Genomic DNA, 21,465 nt, shown 5'->3' on the forward strand with positions numbered 1-21,465 from the left:
CCCCTTGGAACCCCTGGTTCAATAAGACTGTCTCTGGTCTCCTCATCAGATACCTCTTCTGAGCCATCACTCTCCTTCATTTCATCCCTGCTGTGTTCAAGCTTCTCCTTATGTTTGATCATCCATGTGGCTGTTTTCTAGCTTATCTATATCTTCTGTGAGTTGGAATGACCCAAACTATGCACCCGATTCAGTAAGTCTAAGCACAGTGTCTTTCAAGTGGTGTGACCATGTGTCCTCTTTTGTTTAGTGTTCCTTTTTTAGCGTTTTTTAGAATTCTGCTGGGATTTGTCAGTATGACCCTGCTGACAAGCGATCTGATGATTTCAAGAACTGCCCACATCTCTTTCCTGAGAAAGAGATAATTACAGATTCAAAGCCTGTCACTGTAGATACATATTTAAAGGTAATTCTGTGCCCATACACATTATTTTGCACTTATCAGTGCAAACATTTTGTCATCTGCTCACTTGATATTATGTGTACCTAAGATGTAAGCCTTAGCTGTCAACTTTAGATGTGATTATTCTGAATAATTTTGTCATGGCATTATTCACTGCTTTGTCAGGTAGTTTGTGACTAGATTGAGCCTCACAAGTCCCAAAGCACATCTCTGAATGGGATTCCGCTAGTTAACTTGTGACAAAATGACATTTATTTCCTATCTCTAGGATGAGTGGAACGTCCCTTCTACTCACTGATTGTTTAGCTTCTAGGATTGCACCATCTACACTTTTGTAACCCATACACAACAGTTTTTCCTTCTAGTATGTTGGAAAGCATCATAGGGACAGGTCAGCTTTTTCTTTGGTTAGCTTCAAAAGCTCTTTCACTGTTGATGCTTGGAAATGAACCATATGATCCCTGTAAGAATCAGTTAGGTTTATCTTTTTGTAGGCACAATCTCTCATATTCTGTGTGCTGTGCACATATTTTTTTGCAAATGGGTCATTCTGAGACACATCTTGTAGTAACAGGCAACATCAACTGACAGTTTTTCATTCTTTAGGCAACATGAGCAAATACAAACATTTAAAATGGACATTTCTAATAGTTTGAAATATATATGAATTCTGGTAATTATAAAATAAATGTCTTTTTAGTTGCTCAGACTCATTAGTCACAACTGATTCAGTGATTGTTCTCACTCATTTAGAACATAGGGGAATTTAATGGCAGATGTGAAGTAAATTTTTATTCTTATGACATCTTTAGAACAGAATCTGACCTATATCTCCATTTAGTTTTTACTCAGTGTTTGATAAAAAGTTGAATGTTTTTATGATGGACTATGAGCTTGTTGATTGTCTTGGTAAGCAGCAACTGCAAAATCTGATGCAGTTTAGTGTGTGACAAAGCTGAATGTCACACAGTAATTCATATGAATAGGAGCCAAGCTAATATTCCTTATTGGGGTAAAATGCCCACTAAAATGTTTTTATGGAATTAGGATGGCAGATTCATCATGGAAATTTGGGAACTCCCATTTTGGGTGCATTGAAAACGCATTGTTTAGGTGAACAAACTATTTATACAGACATGTGGTGTAATACTGGATACTCTTTTAATCTTTTAGTAATCCAGACGTTACCATATGGACAAACTGCACAGATTGATTTGAGGAGGCCTCACTGGATAAACGAATACCCTGCTTCAGTTAATTTGCTGAGCCTTTATGCTAGTGTATCAGGAAAAAAAAATGTTTTCCAGCACATAGTTTATTTGCAGTGACGTATAAAATGAGACTGATGACAATAAACACAGGTTTAAGGCAGCTTGTTTGACAAGCAGCTTGTGATGGTCTGGACATTATCTGGAGGGCTTTCTTTCAGTACTTCATTGCTTGTAGCCAACACACGGCCTTTCCAATGCGGAACCACCTTTGCACGTACATATCAGAGAGTGCACACAGTTTCCTCTACCGTTTTGCTTTCAGTGATGTACCTGCATTAATTTAGCTTAATGCTGTAATGGGTTATTTAGTTTTGTTATCAACCTCTGCTTTCTCAATCTTCTGTCCTGTGAGGAACTGCCATATTCCTCCTCTGTAGTTCTCATTCCCCAGGGCATATACAAAGGCATCCACCGTTGGCACAGTCTTGGCAATAATGGCAGGAATCTGTTGAGAGACAAAGTAATTATTAATAGGAAAATGCACCAAGGAGCCAACGGGCTGATTTCAACCTAGGCTTAGTTCCCCTTTACCAAACAAATGCCTGTCTCCAATGGTTGCTTGGTACGCCTGGAGAGATGAGAGGTAAAAGCAATTTGGTCAGTTGGAGGCCCTTGCTCAGGAAATTATAGTCTCCAGGAGAAAGAATTTAGATCAGCATCATCTGAAACTAGGATATTTCAGTTGAGAGTGAATACAAACACTTAGGAGGTGTGAAGGGTGTGCCATGGACACCTTTTGATGGCTAAGTGGACTAGTATTGCTAACATGTTTTACGTGGAATACTGAATACCTAAGTACAGTAATGCATTTGGTGACCTGAAACTGGGCTGATTTTGGGGGATTAAATGAAAATTGAAAGGTTTGGTGTGAGGCAGCCTTGGAGACAAGACTCAAAGAAAAAAGGGAAAAGAGGAGGCAGCATAACCTTAAGAGTGATCAATTGCTGCTTCCTTGAGGAGAGAGAAGTATTAGAAAAATGAATAAGGCAAACAGTCTCTTCAAAATTGAAAATTTTGAGCTGGTATTTGACTTTGGGAAGGACACAAAAAGCTCCTGCAAACCATGAAGCATATGAATGTCAAGAGGAGAGTAAGGAGAATGTCATTGTTTGAATTCCCTCGGGTTGCATAGACGTACCATGCGGTATTTTGGTGAAATGAACATCACATTTTCAACTGCTGCGTAGAAGCTTAAAAGGCAATAAGGACCCCAGCAAATGACCAGCGTCTTCAATGGTAAACCAGTATTAAACTGAAAAACAAGAGCAATAAATTCCTTTGGATTTCACAACTGCACACTGCAACAAGCGGATGGGACAGATCCTGTGAGACTGGTCTGTGTTCAATAGCAGGAGAGGGTCAGCCAGCAGGATATGCTGTATCATTGCTGCTTTGCTTTCAATGTCAGAGGTGTGCGAGTGCAGCTCCCTCTGCCTTGAGGGCTGCCTATGCAGCAAGCCCCGAAGCCCTGTTCCTGGAGGCCAGGTGGGGGTGGCAGTTGCTCCTGGGCAGAGGTGACAAAGCCCCTTATGGTATCAGTTAAATCAGTGTGTGTGCTAGACATAGAAGCCGTGGCCAGTAACTGGTGCCAAGGCGGGAGGGCAATGTGTAAATTTAAAAACAGATAAAAAGGAACGGTATTTTGCTGACTTCTTAGAGGGTTTTCCAGACAAATTGAAGCCACTACTGTGGCAGTGCAACAGATGGATACCAGTGTCATGGTAGTAGGATTCCTTTGTTCTTCATGCTAGGGCCTTATCCATGATGTTCATGGCCAGCTGTTCCCAAATATCTTTTAACATTAATGAATAGGGAAGTGATAATTTCATCCTTAAATTTTCTGCATCGTAACTGGTCTGCACAGCTACAGAATATGGTAAGAAAAAATCACACGCTATTGCATAAACTCACTGAAAATAAAGGTAGTAGACTTATAATAACAAACACTGAGATTCGTTCAAGAAATATGTAGAGGGCACATGTGTATATATTCCAGGTGGCTATGAACCAGTCTGCCTAACTGTCTCTGCTGGTATAACATCCCCCTTGAGAACTGACTGTCTGTACTGAGTGCAGGGGTCGGGCTGTGCCTGCCAGCCACGCATAGTGCCCCAGACTATATAGCCTGCACCTAAGGAAACAACTCATATAATCACCATATTACATTCCCATAAACCTGCCACACCAGAGCAATTCCTTTGTTTCCAGCTCATAAAGATTTCTGAATTTCCTCAGCCAAGTGTAAACATGGTGTGTTTAGGAAGGCCCTTCTTCCCCCACGGGGTGCCTGCGTGTTTCTTCGCAGTGCTGCAGTTCTGTCTGACTTCCTCAGCGATAAGCTAAGAGCCTGTAGCAGCTCAGGAAATAATGATCCCTCCTGAGAAAAATTTCTCTGGATAGATATTGATATGCTATTAACAAATATTCTGCTTGCTGCATGTTTGTTTTGTGGCTAGAGTTGGATCAGTGTTGGTGGAGGGGAACCCTCAGGGTCACTAGTCTGACCTCTGCTTTGATGGGGAACTGTTTACAGCACTAGGTTGAGGCAGATGTGGTTGCCTTGTAAAATCTTGAAATCTCTAAGGATGGGGTTTCCACGAACTTCCTGGGTGGCCCCATCCTGTGTTGCACTACCCTTCTACCCAAGTAACACCGGGGAGATAGCACAGAGGGAGCTGGGACAAAGCCTCTGTGAAAGAAATTAGCTTTTTGAGGACTTTGTCCCTGTTGGATGCAGCCTGATTTTTGGCAAGGCAGTTGCAGGGACTGAGAAAGCTTTCTTACCTTATAGTGCCCACTTTTCTTGAACTTCTGATGTACGGACTGATAGGCTGTCAGTATGATGAAACCTGGGATCATGAAATTGAAAATGGACAGAGCAAAAAGGAATGTGACATAGTTTCTGGAAAGGGTGAGGAGGGAAAAAAAAAAGAGGTTGTTAATTCCTCTCCAGGGCATCTGTGTAAACTTGCTGTAAATATTCATTAACTCATATTTTTAAAATTGACAAAACCAGTTTTGTCAACGTGCTTTAGGTGCAGCATTTGCTGAAGACCGGTGAAGTTGTGCCATGTTGTTGTGTGCTGGATGGATAGTATTGCAGAAAATCACAACAGGCGTTTTGTTTCTAAACCCAAGCATTCCTACTCATCAGTGCTGGACTGCGTAAAAACAAAACCATTCTTAAAAAGATTCAAGTCCTAAACCCGGAAAAGATGCAGTTTATAGATGACCAAGGAATAAGAGAGTTGCAGAAACCTGAGCATCAGCCTCTCCCATGGAGGAAGCTGACTTCAGCTGTTCCCACATGCTGCCATGCTAGTCAAGGCAGCCTTGGGTTGTGCCTGCCTTGCCCCACCTGCTGGGGAGGGAGATCTGCCCCAGCACCAATGACGGGGGACAGCTGTGGGTTCTGGTGTGCTGCCAAGGCCACCCCAGAGGACAGCAGCCTCCACCCGCCCTCCTGTGGGAGCTGGCCCTGGCCCTCACCTGTCCCCTTTGCTGTAGTCCAGGGTGCAGCAGGTTCGGAGGGGTTCGTAGTCATATTCCCCCCACCCCAGCAAGGGCATCATGGACCAAAAGGCAGCAAACAGCCACGCGAACACCATCATGGAGATGGCCGTGCTCCACTGCAGCTTGCTCCCTGTGGGAAGAGAAAAGAGAGTCTCCATGCCCAGAATGAAACCATGAGGCAAAGCTGTCCTGCTCTGTGGGGCCAGAGCCAAGTGCCCCAGCCCCTGGGCCTCACGCAGAAACAAGCAGTTGCCTGTGTTTTGTATCCTGAAGCCAACCTGAGTCTGGAGGAATCAACCTTGTGTAACATTTGTGGGAAGCTCTTAGACTTTAGGAAACAGCAAAGTGTCCTGCCCTTTTGTGTGCTTTGCTTAGACAATTGCTGTATTGCTGCTCAGCTTTGTTCCACACTGGAGATACAGGTGCCGTTACAAACATTATATTCCTGTGTTTTGGGAACATGTTTAAAGACACAGATGAGGCAGAGAGTAAAAGGCACAGGGTGATGCAATAAATAGTTTGAAGAACTAGAGTCTTGCTGCACGGTGTGAATCAGATCAAAAATGTGACTCTGCACACAGTCCCCAGCCACTGCCTACTTCCCTCCTGCCCTGCCAGGTGTGCAGGGCATGTGTGGATATTAAATATACCCTGTTATAAAGACGCTGCTCATCAATATTGAAACAAAGATCTAAAACAATTAAGGTCAATTTCTCTCTCTGTATATAATTTTGGGAAGGTTATTGATTAGATGATTAGTTTAACTTTGGAAGGTTATTGATTAGGTGATTAGTTTAACTTTTATATAGATTTCTTTAGCCTGATAACTGTGATTATGTTTAACGGCCGATTCTCATAGTCTTTAGGCTGTATTTGCCTCAATGCTAACATTGTAACTATGTGTAAACTGTTAATCACAAGGAAAGCAGGCCTCATGAAATTTAAAACAAAGAAGAGTTAAGAGCAAGGGCTGAGAGATTAAAGAGAACAGAGAAGGTATCTTAACCTTGAGCATAGAGACAGACTGGCAGGAATGCTCTAACAAGGATGATAAGAAGGAACTGCTTGGCTGGACAACAGAAGGGGCAAACATCCAACGAGAAGAAATTATCCTCAAGAGACCCGTGACCATAAAAGGGAAAAAGGAGTAGAGGTCTAACTCCCCAAACGACCACTGATGACCACCCAAGACCCCCGCGCATGCGTAGTAGTTTTGCAACGCCAGTATTACGTAAATGTAGTAGATAAGCAAGGAGGTGGTGGTTTCTTGGAAAATGTGTGAATATTCATGTCTTTAAGGTATATAAAGGATGAACTTTTGTTTCAGTGCACGCATGTTAGGAGGAGATATCCCCCATGCGTCCAGCGCTGCAGTAAATAAGTCTGCTTAATAACACTTTGATGTAATTGTGTTTGAATTTCTTTGACTCTTTTGAATCAATATATATGTGAATATATATAAACAACTTGACAACAGATTTTGTCCTAAAAATACTGCTGGTCAAATTACTTTGCCTTTAAGATCATTGCTTAACCTGGAACAGGAAATGTGAAGCTCAGCATTAATATTTTTCTAATTTTATAATAAAAAAATAAAATTGATCACTTGCGCCTATCTCACCCAGTTCCATAGGAATAGGTCAATGAATGAAATGAAAGATTGGAAACTTCAGAAAACACAGGAAGTATTTCTTCACGGAGAAGGCAGGCTTCCCTGCTGCTGCAGGACATTGTGTTAGACTCACTGCTTGCATGTAAAAAGGCCTGGATAATTTTGTTATCGAGGCTAACGTCCGTAATCATGCCCATGCTGAATAGCCCATGACGCCAGCTGCACCAGCAAGGAGCACGGTGACTTTGCCCACTACTCCTTTCTAATCAAATCTCCCATTAGGGAGAAGCAATGATGTAATTTTCACTGAGGTTGGGAAGCAATCTTTCCATTTGCCCTTAATAGCAGCATTATGACAGCAGGCCAGGAAGATTCAGGCCAATTCTGGCCTTTCTCAGAAAGGTGGAGGATTGGAGGTGGGAAGCATGAGGTGCATGAGGTACGTGAGGTGAGGCCTGGCCATGGGATCAGACACAGCTGACTTGTGGGTGGAGAGCATGTGGGGGCGACACAGGCTGGAGATCTTTTATGGGCAGCAGCCCCAGGAAGGACAGGAAACTCTACAGGAGCTATTTTGTGTTGTACCATCCTGGTTTCTTTGAAAGAAGGATAATAAAGTAGGTGTGTTAGTGAAATTGCCTTTTTATAGGAATGCTGATTCTACCTCTGTCCTTTTTCTTGTCTTCCAGAGGCTCTTCAGGGAAAAGAATTAGAGTTTGAATGGCATTAAAAATCAACTTGGAAAAATTGTTTGGTGCAGGTGTTTAAAAATTCGTTATGTGACAAGACAGGCATACACATTGCAATTTAAATACCAAGGAAAAAGTAAAGAAAATCCTTTTTGTTAAATACTCTGTGTTTTAATATGGTAGTTACCAAAAATATATTGTTTTTTTAGTAATTTAAAAAATTATTTTAAATAATTACTAATGAAGAATGATTAATAATGACTAATATCTGTCTTTCATATGATTCCTACATAGAACATATACTTTGGCTGCAAAGGCTCAAATATTGCTTTGTAGTACTGACATCATATGACTCTAGAATGACATAGATGAAAATAAAGCCATAGTTTCTGATTTAGGGGACTAGAAATACGAGTCAAACTTTTTAGTGACTTGTAATTATTTTTAACCTCCCAGTCCAAAGAAGCAATGTAGCCTAAGTTGTATCTTTCAGAACTGCATCCTATAGGTATGTATATATTTATATATGTATATAATATATGTAAATATTATATTTAATACACCATATTTAGGTATATGCTTAGACAAGCATGTTAGAGTTGTTACTCATCCAAGGTTTCCATTTCCATTTCCATTTGTGTTCAACATAGCAGTTCTTGTAGCTTGGCTTTACACACCGTAACTTGAAATTCAATCAGGACAAAGCTTATTACACAAGCTGTCAGGTTTGTTTTGTGTTTTACATATTCTAGCAACTTTTAAAAGTCATTATCAAAAGCAGCTGCAGTAAAACTTGGATCTGAATTGTGTTTCTTTTAAACCAAGCTCATGCCAAAGGTAGCTTTATTGCTTTGGGAATACAATTTTCTAAGTGGTAAGCCTTCCTGATATTCTGAAAAAACAAGCTAAATCTTGGGGGGGCATTGTTTCTCAGCAAGTCCTATGAAATAGTTAATACTAATTATTTTTTGTGGTATCTTGTGACAGAAACTTTGCTCCTTTTCCACCCCATCCTTCATGGACTACTTCAATATTGTGAAGGTCTCAAAATGCAATGGGCCCTGACTGGGGCACTGTAGTGGTCCTAGCCACACACAGGCACCTTATGGATCTTTGCATGTGAGGAAAAGATCCCTGCATTGACAAAATTTGCCCTCAGCTGCTGGGACAGTATTGGTGGCATGCCGAAGGCAGCTTGTGGGTGCCTGCACTGACAGAGGATGGCTGATTCAGCTGCCCGCGTATGTGCATGGGGGGGTTGGTGGAATCTCACCCTCCCTGCTGTTGCCTTGCACAGAAAAGCAGAGGAAACTCTTGCTCCACTGGCTCCCACCACCTCCAGGGTCCTTCACAGTGCCTAGTCTCTGGTGCCACATCTTTCCTCTGGCCCCATGTGCTACTGGCTGGGGTGTGTGCAGGAAACAAGAAAGTTGTGAGGCCTCCTGCTTTCAAATATTTTCAATCAAGAGTGGCTTTAATGGAGATTTCTATGTTTAATTTTTTAACAAGGGAAGTGCAGCCTATAGGACACTTTAGGGGAAAACTTGCTGTGCTTTTAGCTGGCAGTGCCCTGCCGCAGTGCCCCCCTGCTGCAGCTGGGGAGGCCCAGGCACTTGGCAGGCCCATGGGGAGCATAGCGAGATGACATGTCTCAATTTCCATTAGCTTTCTTTTCCTAATTTTTTGCTTTAGTGTTCGCATCTCTTCTGTGACAAACTGTAAGAAAAGGGTTATTTTAGTTACTTTTCCATGGGTGTTAGGGAACATCTTTTTCTTACTATATGTAGAATAAAAGGACCAGGCAATAATGGAGACTGGAACCCGGCATGTCTCAACAGCCTGCATTTGGAAAGCTCATCTCTGGGGCCGAGTTCATATGTTCTCTCTCCTCACATTTAAGGAGTCCCATTTTGGACGCTAGAAAAGGAGAGAATCAGAACTGACAAAATTAAATTTTTCCTTCTGGATTTGTCCTTTTGCAGAATGACGGTAATGGTGAAATAGTCCTAGTGAAATCAGCTGCCTGTTGACTCTCCAGAAAACGTTTAAGGACACATCAGAAGTAGCTAAAAATGTATGAATGTAAAATTAAACAAACTTGATATTATTTTAGTTTTACCCAGAAAAAAATACTTTCGGTACAAGAACAGCGAAAGAATCGTGCTCTGTTCACATGGCAAAAACATCCTCTGAGAGGGCCGACTGCAAGAGAGCAAGTTGAGAGCAGTTCAGTGTTTTTTGTGCAGAGCAGGCCATTGCTTTACCTTAAATGCCTTTTTTGGCCTGATAAAATTTAATGTAATAGCCATGTAGGTCCTAATTCAGTTAAATGTGCATGTATGGAGTTCAGCGTATGCTTAAGGATATAATTCCCAATTAGGGCTTAGTGCTGGCAATTTGGTCCTATTAAGTCTAATCACTCTTGTGCTCTGGCTTTCTCTCCTTGAAAAGCAAGAGGGAAGCTTCTTTTTTCCATACAGTGAAATATTAATACAGGGGATTTTAAATGGCATCTGTTTGGAACAGAAAAAGGTCACTCTTATAAACAACCCCCCCCCATTGTTTAAAGATTACTAAAATTGTTATGTCAAAAGCTTAAATTTTAGGAAGTGCTACATAGACCGTGGAACAATCCTTTTTATTATTCTGTCCAGTTTTTAGTGACATAATCATAAACTATTTCTCCATCTTTGGCTTCTGGGGGCATTTATGAATTTAGATTTTTTGAAGATTTATAAATTGGTCAAACATTTAGCTGATTTTCACAGAAAGAGCAAAAAATACATCTCTGACACAGTGACTACCTTTCAACTAGATTTCAGGCTGGTGTTCAAAAGGAATTTCTCACACAAAACGTCAACAGGATTTTCTAGGATGGAGGGGAAAAAAGTCCCTTTTCCTCATTCTTGTAAATGGTTAAGTTATAATGCTGATATATTCCAGAACAATGTGACTTGTACCAGACTTCATGGCATGCATCACTTAAAATTGGCAAAGTTTGTCAAAGACAAAAATATCTGAAAGTCTTATAAGGGAAAATATGTATCAGTCATAAACAAAATAGGTGTTGGTACCTACTTCATCTGCAGTGTAAAAAGCACCAGTCACTGGTGCTCACAAGTATTCATTTTTTGTAGGAATAAGCAAGCTGCACTGTGTAGTACCTTCTTTTGTGCATATTATTAGAAAAAAACTCTTTAAAATAACCTAGTAAAGGGATTTTTTTTACTCCATTAATTTTTTGCTGTAATTTTTTTGCATGATCATAAAGCTGTCTTGGCAATTACCTCCTGCTTCAGTGAAAATGCAAGATCTGTACAAACATTGGCATTTTGTCAGGGAAAACTGATGCAGGTGCAAGACTAGATGAAGGAAGTGTAGTGGGGTGGCTGCAATAAGTGTGACAGGAGGTAAGGACATGCTCGTAATTTGACAAAGCTGACAGCTGCAATTGAAGCAAATGGTAGCTTGCTAATCTTTGAATACTGATATAACAACCTAAATTTCCTTGAATGTTAAGGATTAGATAAAACTCGCTGTAATTCTACTTCTTGAAACTGAATGTTGCTGTGAAATCCCTGCTGATCTTGTTCATCTTTTCTCTTGTAATATCGAGAAAAGTACTGACATAAATCATTTCAGATTTTCCATTTCCCCCTAATTCTTAAATGCAAGCGTAAAATCTTCTAGATTTTTTTTCTTTCCTTTTAAAACTCTAACTCTGTGCTGTGGCTATGAAAGGAAAAAACCTGTTCAGGACCTTTCCTTCCGCCTTAACCTGCTGATGGCATGTTACTTCCCAGGCTGCTGCTTCCTTCCTCCCTTCCTTCCTATATTAAGAACATATTTCAGGACCTTTTCCTCATTTGAATGGTGAGGGAGGGAGAACTAACAATGTGTATGTTGACATCAAATGACATCTTCTGTCCTGAATGCTTGGCTATTGATAGACTCCTCAGTTTGCCCTTTCCTCCTCCACTGTCAGACACTAACATAAAACTGCTTCTGTTTTCTCCTTTTCCCTCTAATGATCAAATTTTGAAATACAATAATCTGTTTTCCCATTTAGCTTCAAACTCTTCAGACTCCCCTGTCTATTCTCTTCTCATTGCATACTTTTAGGCTACAGATTTCTGTAGTTCTCTCCTCCTTACTGTGAAAGTAGCATCTCACAGGCCCCAAAGCCATACTAAGGGATGAAAAGAGAGTTGCCCAGCATGGTTGCCTGGGAAGACGAAAGCAAGAGGAGGAAGAGCAAAATGTCTTGAAACTCTAGCTTCTCTGTCATGTGTGATAGTCATACTATCTTGATGATTCTTCCATATGCCAATCAATATCAACCTTTTTTTCTGATGAGTGATGTGTCTAGTTATCAGTGCACTTTAAAGGCTAGCACTTGTCACTGAGGGTTGTATTGACTTCCAAATTTAAAAACCTGGTTGATTTTCAGGATGCTGGTGAAAATATTTGTGTTATTAGTATCCAGAATGGCTGTAAAAGTCCCATTTTTTCTCATCATCTTAGTAATCTCTCACATTCTCATCTGCTTTCTTCCCTAGAAATATGGATAGTGGATAATCAAGTGTCAAGCTGAGGAATGCCACAACAAAGGTTTTCTCAGAAACACTTAGGACATAACAAAAACATTTACGATGATGTAATTGAGTCTGGAAGGAGTACCAGTTCCCAGGGAATGAAGATAAAAGGTTGATAGCTTTTTTTTTTAGGCAAAAGAATTCTGTACCTTCTGTACAGGCATGCAACTCGCACCAGTGTCAATAGAGAGTTTAATGTATGGATTGAGAACACAGTATAGCCTGTAGGCTTGGTATATCAGATCTATGAAATATGATATTAATTATGACTTAATCTTCCTTACAATCAACATGTGAAGGATGAAACTAGAAATGGCTGATTTTACTGGAATAGTCACAGAGCATGAGCTTTTAAAACCTTCTGGGTTTTTGGTTTTGGTTTGTTGTTCAAAATGTTCAGTAATAGCAGAAATGTTTGGCCATCAGTAAGTAATAATTTGAGTGAAGTAAAGGAGCTTATGCCCTTAGGGTCACTCTGCCCGTGCTCTTAATGTGGGATGCTCTTGACTGGAGGAGTGCATGACATGAAAGCATTAAAGTCAATGTTGCAGAGAATAAAATGTCTTTCCAAAGACATCCTTATTTTCAGGCTGTCCCTCTTGTAAAATACAGATGTTACTCTACTAGCTCCAAACACATTCCAGTGTTGAAAGGGTGTTGCTACGGATTTAGGTTACAGCCTGCATTATTTGGGGCCTTGGCCTAGATAGGAAAAAACCAAACATTTCCTCACCTGAGCTGAATTCTTGACAAAAGTTGCAGAACAAAAAGTTGGCAATCTTTCCACCCGCAATGGGATGACCAGATTGAACATGTTTGCTGTGTGCTCTGGGTGTGTTTTACCACTTGCTGCTTTAATTGTATGGAGGCCACACCTGAAAGGCTATGTAGATGCTGATGGCGGAGGGGATTGAAGCGCTGCAGATCAGCAGTTTCTTCCCCAGCCAGCTTCTACATGTTCATTTTGTGAAGTGGTCTGAGAAACCTGTGCTTTAGCACAAGAAAAGGAAGGCTACGTTTGTCAATCAACATTGCCAAAAGGACACAATTTTTGGGGGAATGGTATGGTCACGTGGGGTCCTCTGGACTTCTCATTCCTCTGGAAAGGGCCTGGCTTTAGCAGGAAACACAAAAGCTGCAGACCTGCATGGGAGGACCTCATCCATTTCTCACAAGTGGCAGAGCTCACACACAACTGCCAAAATGGCCAGTAGCACAGATTAGGGCATTCCTAGCATTACAGAGTGCTGAGATGTCCAAACATCATGCCTGTGCACCATATTCACTAGAAAGCAGGTTTTGCCAGTTCCAATGCTCACAAGGCTGTTTCTTTTACAGTGGATGATAATGCCCCTTACTGTGCTTCCCGACTTCTGTGCTAAGCAAATACAGTTACTCCCCCATTCTCCCCATCTGCAGTGGTGGCTGGAGCACACTGGAGTCCCAGCACAAATCCTAGGAGTCTCTGCAAACACCAAATCCAACTCAGCACCCTAATTCAGCAGGAATTTGCACTCATGTTACATGAATAAATCGAGTACCACCAAAGTTTAGAAGGTAGTTCTGTGATAAAAGACAGAAGCATATCTCTCTCTATAAATCCATATATTAGACAGTCCTGTCAACTTCTGTTTCTCACCTAAACAAAAAATATGCTTTCAGAAGTCCACAAAAAAAGGCAACTTTATCTTCCTGGGTTGATCTTATTGTCTAATATTAGATTACCATTAAATCCAGCTAAGGTGTCAGAGCTAGTTAAAAACTAAATTGCAAGAAAAAACAAAAAATGGCCTTCACTAAGAGAAGAAAAACAACATATTCCTCCTCTTACCAGTACTTAAAAATATCTCTGCCGCTTTTATTGAAACTTACAGAGGATTTGCTCCTTGCTTGGGAGCAAAAATACTGAATTCTAGTCTTCATAAGGGGGCCTGGAAGGTAGCACAAACCCCACAAATGGCTCTTGTGTCCCAAAGTGCCAGTGTGTCACACAGCAGGGCTGCTGACCTCCCTCTACAGAGGAGTCGTACCCCTGCAGAGGTATTTTGCTGTGACTCTGTTCCAGCTGCTGTTTCTGCAGAGGCAGCGCTCTAGCTACACTAAATTTATCTGTAATTAGTAAACTCTGCATGGGCATGAAGATCTGTTTGGTAAACAGCAGGATGTTGGATGGAAGCCCAAGGTACATAGATTTTTCTTCCATATGAGGAGTTGGATTTTGTTTGGGACACTGAAGATTACTTATGGAGAAGGTGAAAGCATGGCAAGAGGGTCATGACTTGGATATGATCTGGAAGAGAAAATACCTCCTGAAGGTGGTTGGTTGGTGCCCCCTTTATGCGAAGAGGTCCTTTGGAGCGATTGTTTATATTTGCTCTATCTCTGGTGTGTAAGATAAATAAACTTATATATAAGATATGCAGATAATAAATATGTGCTTGCTTTGAGTCTCTGAAATCTAAGCAAGCTGCCTTATAGCAGGATCTGGGTAAGGCTGCTAGGTAAGTTGTAGCCCTTACTTGTACAGTAGTGATGATACCGGTCCCAGGCGACTGCAGCGCTGGAGCTAATGCTGGCTAGAGCTGTCAAGAAGCCCTGGAATCCATGAATTTGACAGCCGTCAGAGCCGTAGGGCCAGTATCTGTCAACAAACAAGGAATATGTTAAGAAAATGATAGAAAAAGGTGAAGACATGTTTAGAAATTACATTAATGGAGAGGGTAAAATGATAGACTGTGCATGTGCTTTCTAAGTCTGAGAAACATTGTGAAAGCTGTTACTGTGGTTGCTTTTAGGTATTTGCTAACATTTATCTTGCTGTGGTGTCTGATATAATAGAACAGCTGTTTTTACTCTTGGTATGGAGAAGAAAATATAACCCTGCATTTATGTGTTGGGAAGTTGTTTTCTTTATTTGAAATCTACATTTCATCCAGTTACCCATATCTTCAAAATCTGCACCCAATGGGAGCAGACAATTTGTCAACACCTGAAAGTAGCAAATGAGTAATAACTTTTGGAAAGTCAATGTTCACCATGCAACACAGTACAAAAGCTCACAACAAATAGAAATACTCCTGATCGCAAGCCCAAGGCCTCCAAATGTCTTTGCAGACACAGAATCAAAAGAACCATGAGATGGTCTTATGTAGCAGACATCTGCTGACATGTGCCTTCAATATCCGGGTCACTCATGGCAGAGCGCCATGGCTTTTTTTTCTCTCTGTTTACCTAACCTGACTCTTTATACTCATAAAGCTGGCTGTGAGGTGGAAATCTTCAGCAATCTCCTTTCTCATGTATTTACAGAACACCAGTATAATTCGTTAGGAGACTACCCCTGGAAGTCCCTTTGAACAGGAGATAGCTGACTTGGGAGGCTGGGAGACTTCTGCTCCCATTGGAAGGAAAAGGTCCTGCAATTGTTAAAATCAAGCTCATTTTGATGCATTTACCTTAGCTTTTCATCTCCAGTTCAGTAAGGTAATCTTTATTGACTTCAGTGTCTGAAGTCTGAAACGAGTGCCCTATACAGGAGGTAAAATAGTGATGAATAAGGCCTTATTGGAGATATAACTGACTTGCTAATTTGCAAAAATATTTTTATATCCATTAAGAGAGAATAAAATGGTCACATTCTGGCTTGAAATGTATTTCTGTTCTCTGTTAGAGGTATTTCCAGGGTTTAAAAATATACTACTTAAGTAGAATTATTCATCAGCTATTTTATAGGGTGGTGGGGTTTTTTTTAAGTGTGGTTTGACTGTGATTTGTTTGTTGTAATTATTCACTGAAATGCTTGATATTGTTTCTGTCCTCTGATTGATATGTGTGAAAATGTGTCACAACTCACTCATGTGAACTCCCTGCTAACAGATCTGCATTTACATTTTCAACAAACTTCTCAAATAAATGCTTTAATGGAAAAGTTCATAATAAAACCGAAAGGCTTGCAGATAAATTTGGGGTCAATCTAGAGGTTTAGTCAAATGAAAATGTACTACTATTTTGATATTCAAGTAGCTCCTACTATAAGCACTGGTAAAGCTGTCTGGTTAAATGTCTTCTATAATCAGTCTAATCTGTCAGTGGTTATATGCAGTAAAGTCTGCTTTTTTACTTGTAGAACTATATAGAGTTTCAGTTTGCTGTTTCAGATTGAGAGAACAAGAAGGTTGGTTAGATGGTATGATAGAAAGAGAGTCTTTTAATTAATTTGATCTCTTAGAATTTAAGCTGTTAATTTTCATGTGGTTCTTCTGAGCATCCTTTAGGAAAAAGAAGATATACCTTAGGAAGCTGGAAAAGGCAGCGATGAATGCATTGATGCAGATCCCGCAGTCAGCCAGTGCAATGCTAAGAACCAGCAGATTGCTGGGTGTTCGGAGTTCTTTGATTTTTCGGAAAGAAATAATTGTCAAGCCATTCAGACAGAAACCAAGCAGGGCTGAAATACAGAATTGTTTGGTGTGATTCAACTGGAAGTGGAAAATGTCTACAATGGCACTGCTGTTTTCTTTAATGAGAGAACAATAATTACTGTGGAAACTTAGGCACATCTGTAGTGGTCACAGCCTGCACACAAGTTACGAAGACTTTCAGGAGAGAAGTCACAGCTGACAGCCGAAGCCAGTGCTTCAAACTGCATCAGGGATATGGCCACTCATGCAGAGCAGAAGTGGTTTAATTTTATTTGTAATTCTGCCTTTTGTTTTAATAGAGAAACCTGATTTCCAGGCTCCATCCAGGGGCATGTAGGTCAGAGCGAGGAAGGTGCAGAGGAGGCAGCTTCGGAGGGTCTGACAACCAGCACGTGTGCTGGTGCACACATCTCCACGCCTGTCTTTGGTAGAAAAAATGTTGTGTTTAATGCAAATGGTAAAATTCTTTTGTGTTTAAGCATAGAAATCCCTCAGCCATGTTTCAGTCAGCCTGCCTCCCTTTGGGCTTCTGTCTAAAGTTAACGTAAACAGTGCTTGAATCACACCAGCTCAATCTTGTTACTGCCCTTCGTCAATAGACTATACATGGAAAGAAATAATCTAATTATAAAAAGCAGTCACTGATAGATTTAAAAAAATGAGTTAATGTTTGCCCTCAGAGAGGTGCATCCAAGCAACCCCAGCTATTCACCCAGCATAGAGCTGTGCCACCCTGAAACCCATTCTTCACTGGTTTAAACTCAGACTTTGTCCTTTAAAGTCCTTTTCAAGATGACCAGAATTATTTTAGCTCTGATGAGGCTCTGACTCAACATCTCATCTCTAAGTCTCAGTTAGATGAGAGGCAATATGTCTTTTTATTTGTGTTCTTCTTGGAAAGAGAAATGATGTAGCACAGAAAAAAATCCCTATCTCCTAATCCTGTAAAGTACTGTAGTTATGCTCATTGTCTTAAGTCTGCAGTTACATAAGATGGATGATTTTGTCTAGTCAGAAATCCTACCCCTACCTTAATTGCATTAATGGCTGATGGCATAACCATAGTAACAGCTGATGTGCGTCTTTCATTACACAACATATAACAAAATATTTCCAGGAGAAATATTTGGAGCCATTTGAGATTTGCTGTTCTTATTTCCTCCCTGCCAGCTTATCTCCCACCCATAGGGTAAAACTGCTGCCAACTCTCCCAAATGCAGTCAAGCCTTTAGGAGAGGTATGTTGTGACAATATTTCAAGTAGAGATGAAGAGTTATTACTATATCAACTTTTTTCTATCTTTCCTCTGTTTTTGGAAGCTCCAGGCTTCACCCCACTCTGCTTTCTTGAAGGACAGCATGAATGTACAAATAGAGAACTTACTAAATAAATAAAAAGAGTTCTAAGTTTTCATTTTTAGAACAGCAAATGAGTCCAGTTAATAAAGTGATTGCAAGTTTTTCTTCTTCCCTAGCACTTTTTTGCAAACTGCACTTAGAAGCTGCAGCAAAAAAGGTCTTCATTGCCTTCCTCTCAGAGTCTCTAAGAAAGTGAATTAATCTTTAATTATTTAGTTTGATCTTCTAAGTCAGATGACAAAGATAAAGTATCATTGCCAATCTGCTGTGCACATTCTGCCTAAAACTCTATAGAAAATACTTGTGTTTAGTTAAACATAAGTGTGTTAGATCACATCTAGTTTTCAGTGAAGGTTACCAGCAGGTACTTTGCTTGGAGTTCAACAACTGCAAGTCCCTGGCAGGCTGCAGCCCCCAGGCACAGGTGGGTGGGCAGGTGAGGGCCAGCAGGGCTGTGGTACCACCACCAGCTGTTCCTCAGCAGGACCCTGGCTGTTGGGCTCTGCCAGCATCCGACGGTGTTCCTGTCCTCCTGCCGCTCCTCACCTCTCAGTAACAAAGTGCAAAGTCATGCCAGGACCTGCCAGGCCCTGAGATGGCTTAATAGCTGTTGGCCAGGTTTAGACTTGAACTCTCTGTTTAGGCAGCAGCTCACCCCCAGGCCAGTAGTAGAAGCTTTTTCTTCTCTTTCTCTCTTCCAAGGAAGAGTTTCTGACACAGCTTTTCCAGCTTTTGTTTGCCTTCCAGCTGAGCTCACCTGAAAGGAGAGGGCAAGCATCCTCCTTTCTGCCAAGCTCCATGTTTGTGGGGAGAGCTGATGAGCATTTAGCCTATTCAATGGTGCTTACAGCTTCTCTTCCTCTGCTGTTGGGCCCCATGATCCCTGCATCCCCAGCTGAGCCGCACTATGCCTGGATGGGGTCCCAGGCCCTGACTGGGATGTAGCTCAGAAGAGACGCCAGTGACTGACACTGAAATAATCCGAGCTACAAGCCTGTCCTTTGCTAGCTTCCAGGTAGATACAAATTCACAGTTTTGTTGCAGTCACTCAAAGTGGCACATCCCTTAAGAAAAGCCCACATTGGCTAAATTAAATGAATATGGTCTCCTACCTCAAATTTTGCTTCTTAACACCGTGAGAGCTTTTGAATCTCATGCAAGGGTATTTCTGTTTGTTACTTTTACCCAGCAGCCATTAATTGCAGCACTACCAATGCAATCTGGATGTATGCTGTTAACAGGCTATTTTGGACCTATCATCTTTGATTATAAGATGGCCATCACAGCCCACAAAACAAGCAGCCCACAAAACAAGCAGCCCAATTTTATTGGGAGGTCATCGGTCATTTCAACATCCTTCCCCTGAGGAAGATAAAATTGCCTTTAAAACTCAACAACAAAATCTTACATCCCAAATTCTCTGTAAGAAAGCTAAATAGCAAGTACTTCCCCACCACAGGGCAGCTACATATACACAGCAGGACTTTACTGCAAACAGCTTGCAGCTTACCCTGTTTTACTCACGAGAAGTATTAGTATTGGTGATGTCACAGTAAACATCATAGGTATGGGTCAGCATACCACAAATGCTGCTGCTTGCTTTAATTTTCCTTCCCCCTCCCATCAGGAATAATAGGGGGAAAAATCTTATTGCTGCTGAAGTCCCACAGTGAGCTTACCTTCTACCAGCAGAGCAGTGCCGATGGCAAACACCTCTAATTCAGTGAAGCCTTCAGGGAGAGGGTATGCAGTGACCATACTTGCGATAAAAATGCCAACAGATTTAACCTCTGCCCTCTGTTATAGCTGTAGGGCTGCCTTTTCTCCGGATCCCCCTTCTTCCACTAGCCCAAGGCTTCTTAAAGGAGCAGCTCACGTGCAGACACATGCTCATTATTATATAAAAGCCTTGGGATTTTTACTCCCACCACTACAATCCCTGCAAGAATGTTATTAATGATGGGACTAGCATCAACCTGCACTCCCCCTTCCCCTGCAAATCGTATTTCAGACACGAGTACAATGAAAGCATTCATTGCAATTACAACAAGTTCTTTGTAGAGACAAGATTAAAAGAACCCTGTCCAGTTAATTCTGCAACACTGGAAAAGAATTAAAGGTTGTGGAACGAAGGAAACATGTAATATATAATTGGGGAGTGACCTGGAAAACAAAGGGGCACTCATTCAGTTGATAATTAGGGGAAAAGTATGAACCAAGAATTTCTGCAGAGTATAGGTCTTCCTCATTCCTTTTTAAAAATCTGGCCAGTGTATTTTTCTGGCAATGACTGTTCTGTATATTAACATATCTCCTCTTCATAACTGAGGCTTAAGTTAAGGTGCACACTAGCACAGCCTGATTAAAAGCAAATGCACATTACTGATTTCAGGCCCCAAACATACAAGGACATATGTGAGTTGCCCAGCGGTGAGTGCTCACAGGAATTACCTTACTGTCCTTTTGGAGATGTTTGAGGACTGGGGTCCTGGTAGTGTGGCTCTGGAGTATGTGCAACGTACAGTTTGTCCAGCCTCCAGATTCTTAACTGCCAGATGAGTTCCCACCATGAACAAACCACACCATGGATCTGACATGTGCATGAGCGCTTGTCATTTCCCAGCAGGGTCAACCATTTTCCTTTCATTTCTTGTACTACTGGTTGATTAACTACCTCTTTGGGAATTTGAATGCATGGATCCTTCAGAATGGAAGACAGCAGCTTTCAGAGTCCAAGTGAAAGAAATGGTACTTTTTTAGCTATACAACTATTTATGTAATTTTCAATGCCTGTCCCTTAAAAGTGAGCAACTTGGCCATACTTCTCAATTTTTAACCTACATTTAGAGAAGAAACACCCATGTTAACTACTAGATAGGGTTATTTTCTTTTAATGGTACTTTATTCCATGCTTTTTAGTGCATTTGTTTCCCTTTTCTTCACTTCTTATTCCTTACTACTTTTCCACAGACCTGCTCATTGCCTTAATTACAAGGTGCCAATAACATGATAGTTGCTACTTTGACAAATAACTTTCTTCATCCTCATAATCCTACTACAAAATGGGAACAAAAAGGGAGCTGAAGCACAAGGGATATTGTCTTCCCCCATGTCAAGCCCCACACTGTGCTGACCTGGCTCTTGGTTGATTGACATGTCAGGCTGAGTGAATTTGCTCCAGATGGAGCCAGGGCTTGTTCATGGTTCTCCTGACTACAGTGCATGGTGCATTCACAGTCAGGGGTCTTGGTTGAAGACAGTGGTGGATTTTTTTTGCAGTTTGCCTGAAAATTGTACTTACAGGGTGTGATGCCCAGGAGAACTGATTGGAGCTTCAAGGCTGTTGTGAAACCATCTTGCTTTGTTTTGTGATCTCTGGCATTCAATTCACAGCTGTTTTGGATGTAGGTAATTGCCTTGATCGATATGATCTTGGATTTTGAATTAGGATTCAGGATGGCATGATATTTATTAGGCTATACAGATATTTGGTTTAAGCAGAGCAAAATTACATTGTACTACATAAATCCATTGTTATGTTTATCTTTCATTCACCTACTTGTCTTGATGACAAAGAAGGTGACAGCCCTGCCTCCTAGCAGG

The 21,465-nt window shown here is 41.1% G+C and overlaps 2 protein-coding genes across 2 annotated transcripts in view; one reads left to right on the top strand and one right to left on the bottom strand.

The window, feature by feature from the left end:
* LRIT1 (leucine rich repeat, Ig-like and transmembrane domains 1) overlaps nt 1-21,465 on the top strand; it is a gene marked incomplete at its 3' end in the record, with an annotated part of 67,570 nt that overhangs the window by 22,058 nt on the left and 24,047 nt on the right. The window lies entirely within an intron of this gene.
* On the bottom strand, nt 1,976-19,620 carry RGR (retinal G protein coupled receptor; the record flags this gene model as incomplete). Its single annotated transcript, XM_082002212.1, has 7 exons — nt 1,976-2,119; nt 2,813-2,926; nt 4,459-4,576; nt 5,164-5,317; nt 14,603-14,724; nt 16,374-16,530; nt 19,542-19,620. 7 exons carry the CDS (start codon nt 19,618-19,620, stop codon nt 1,976-1,978), a joined length of 888 nt encoding a protein of 295 aa, XP_081858338.1.

This window comes from Phaethon aethereus (assembly GCF_964289735.1).
Source record: "Phaethon aethereus genome assembly, chromosome: 7".
NCBI classification, from domain to species: Eukaryota; Metazoa; Chordata; class Aves; order Phaethontiformes; family Phaethontidae; genus Phaethon; species Phaethon aethereus.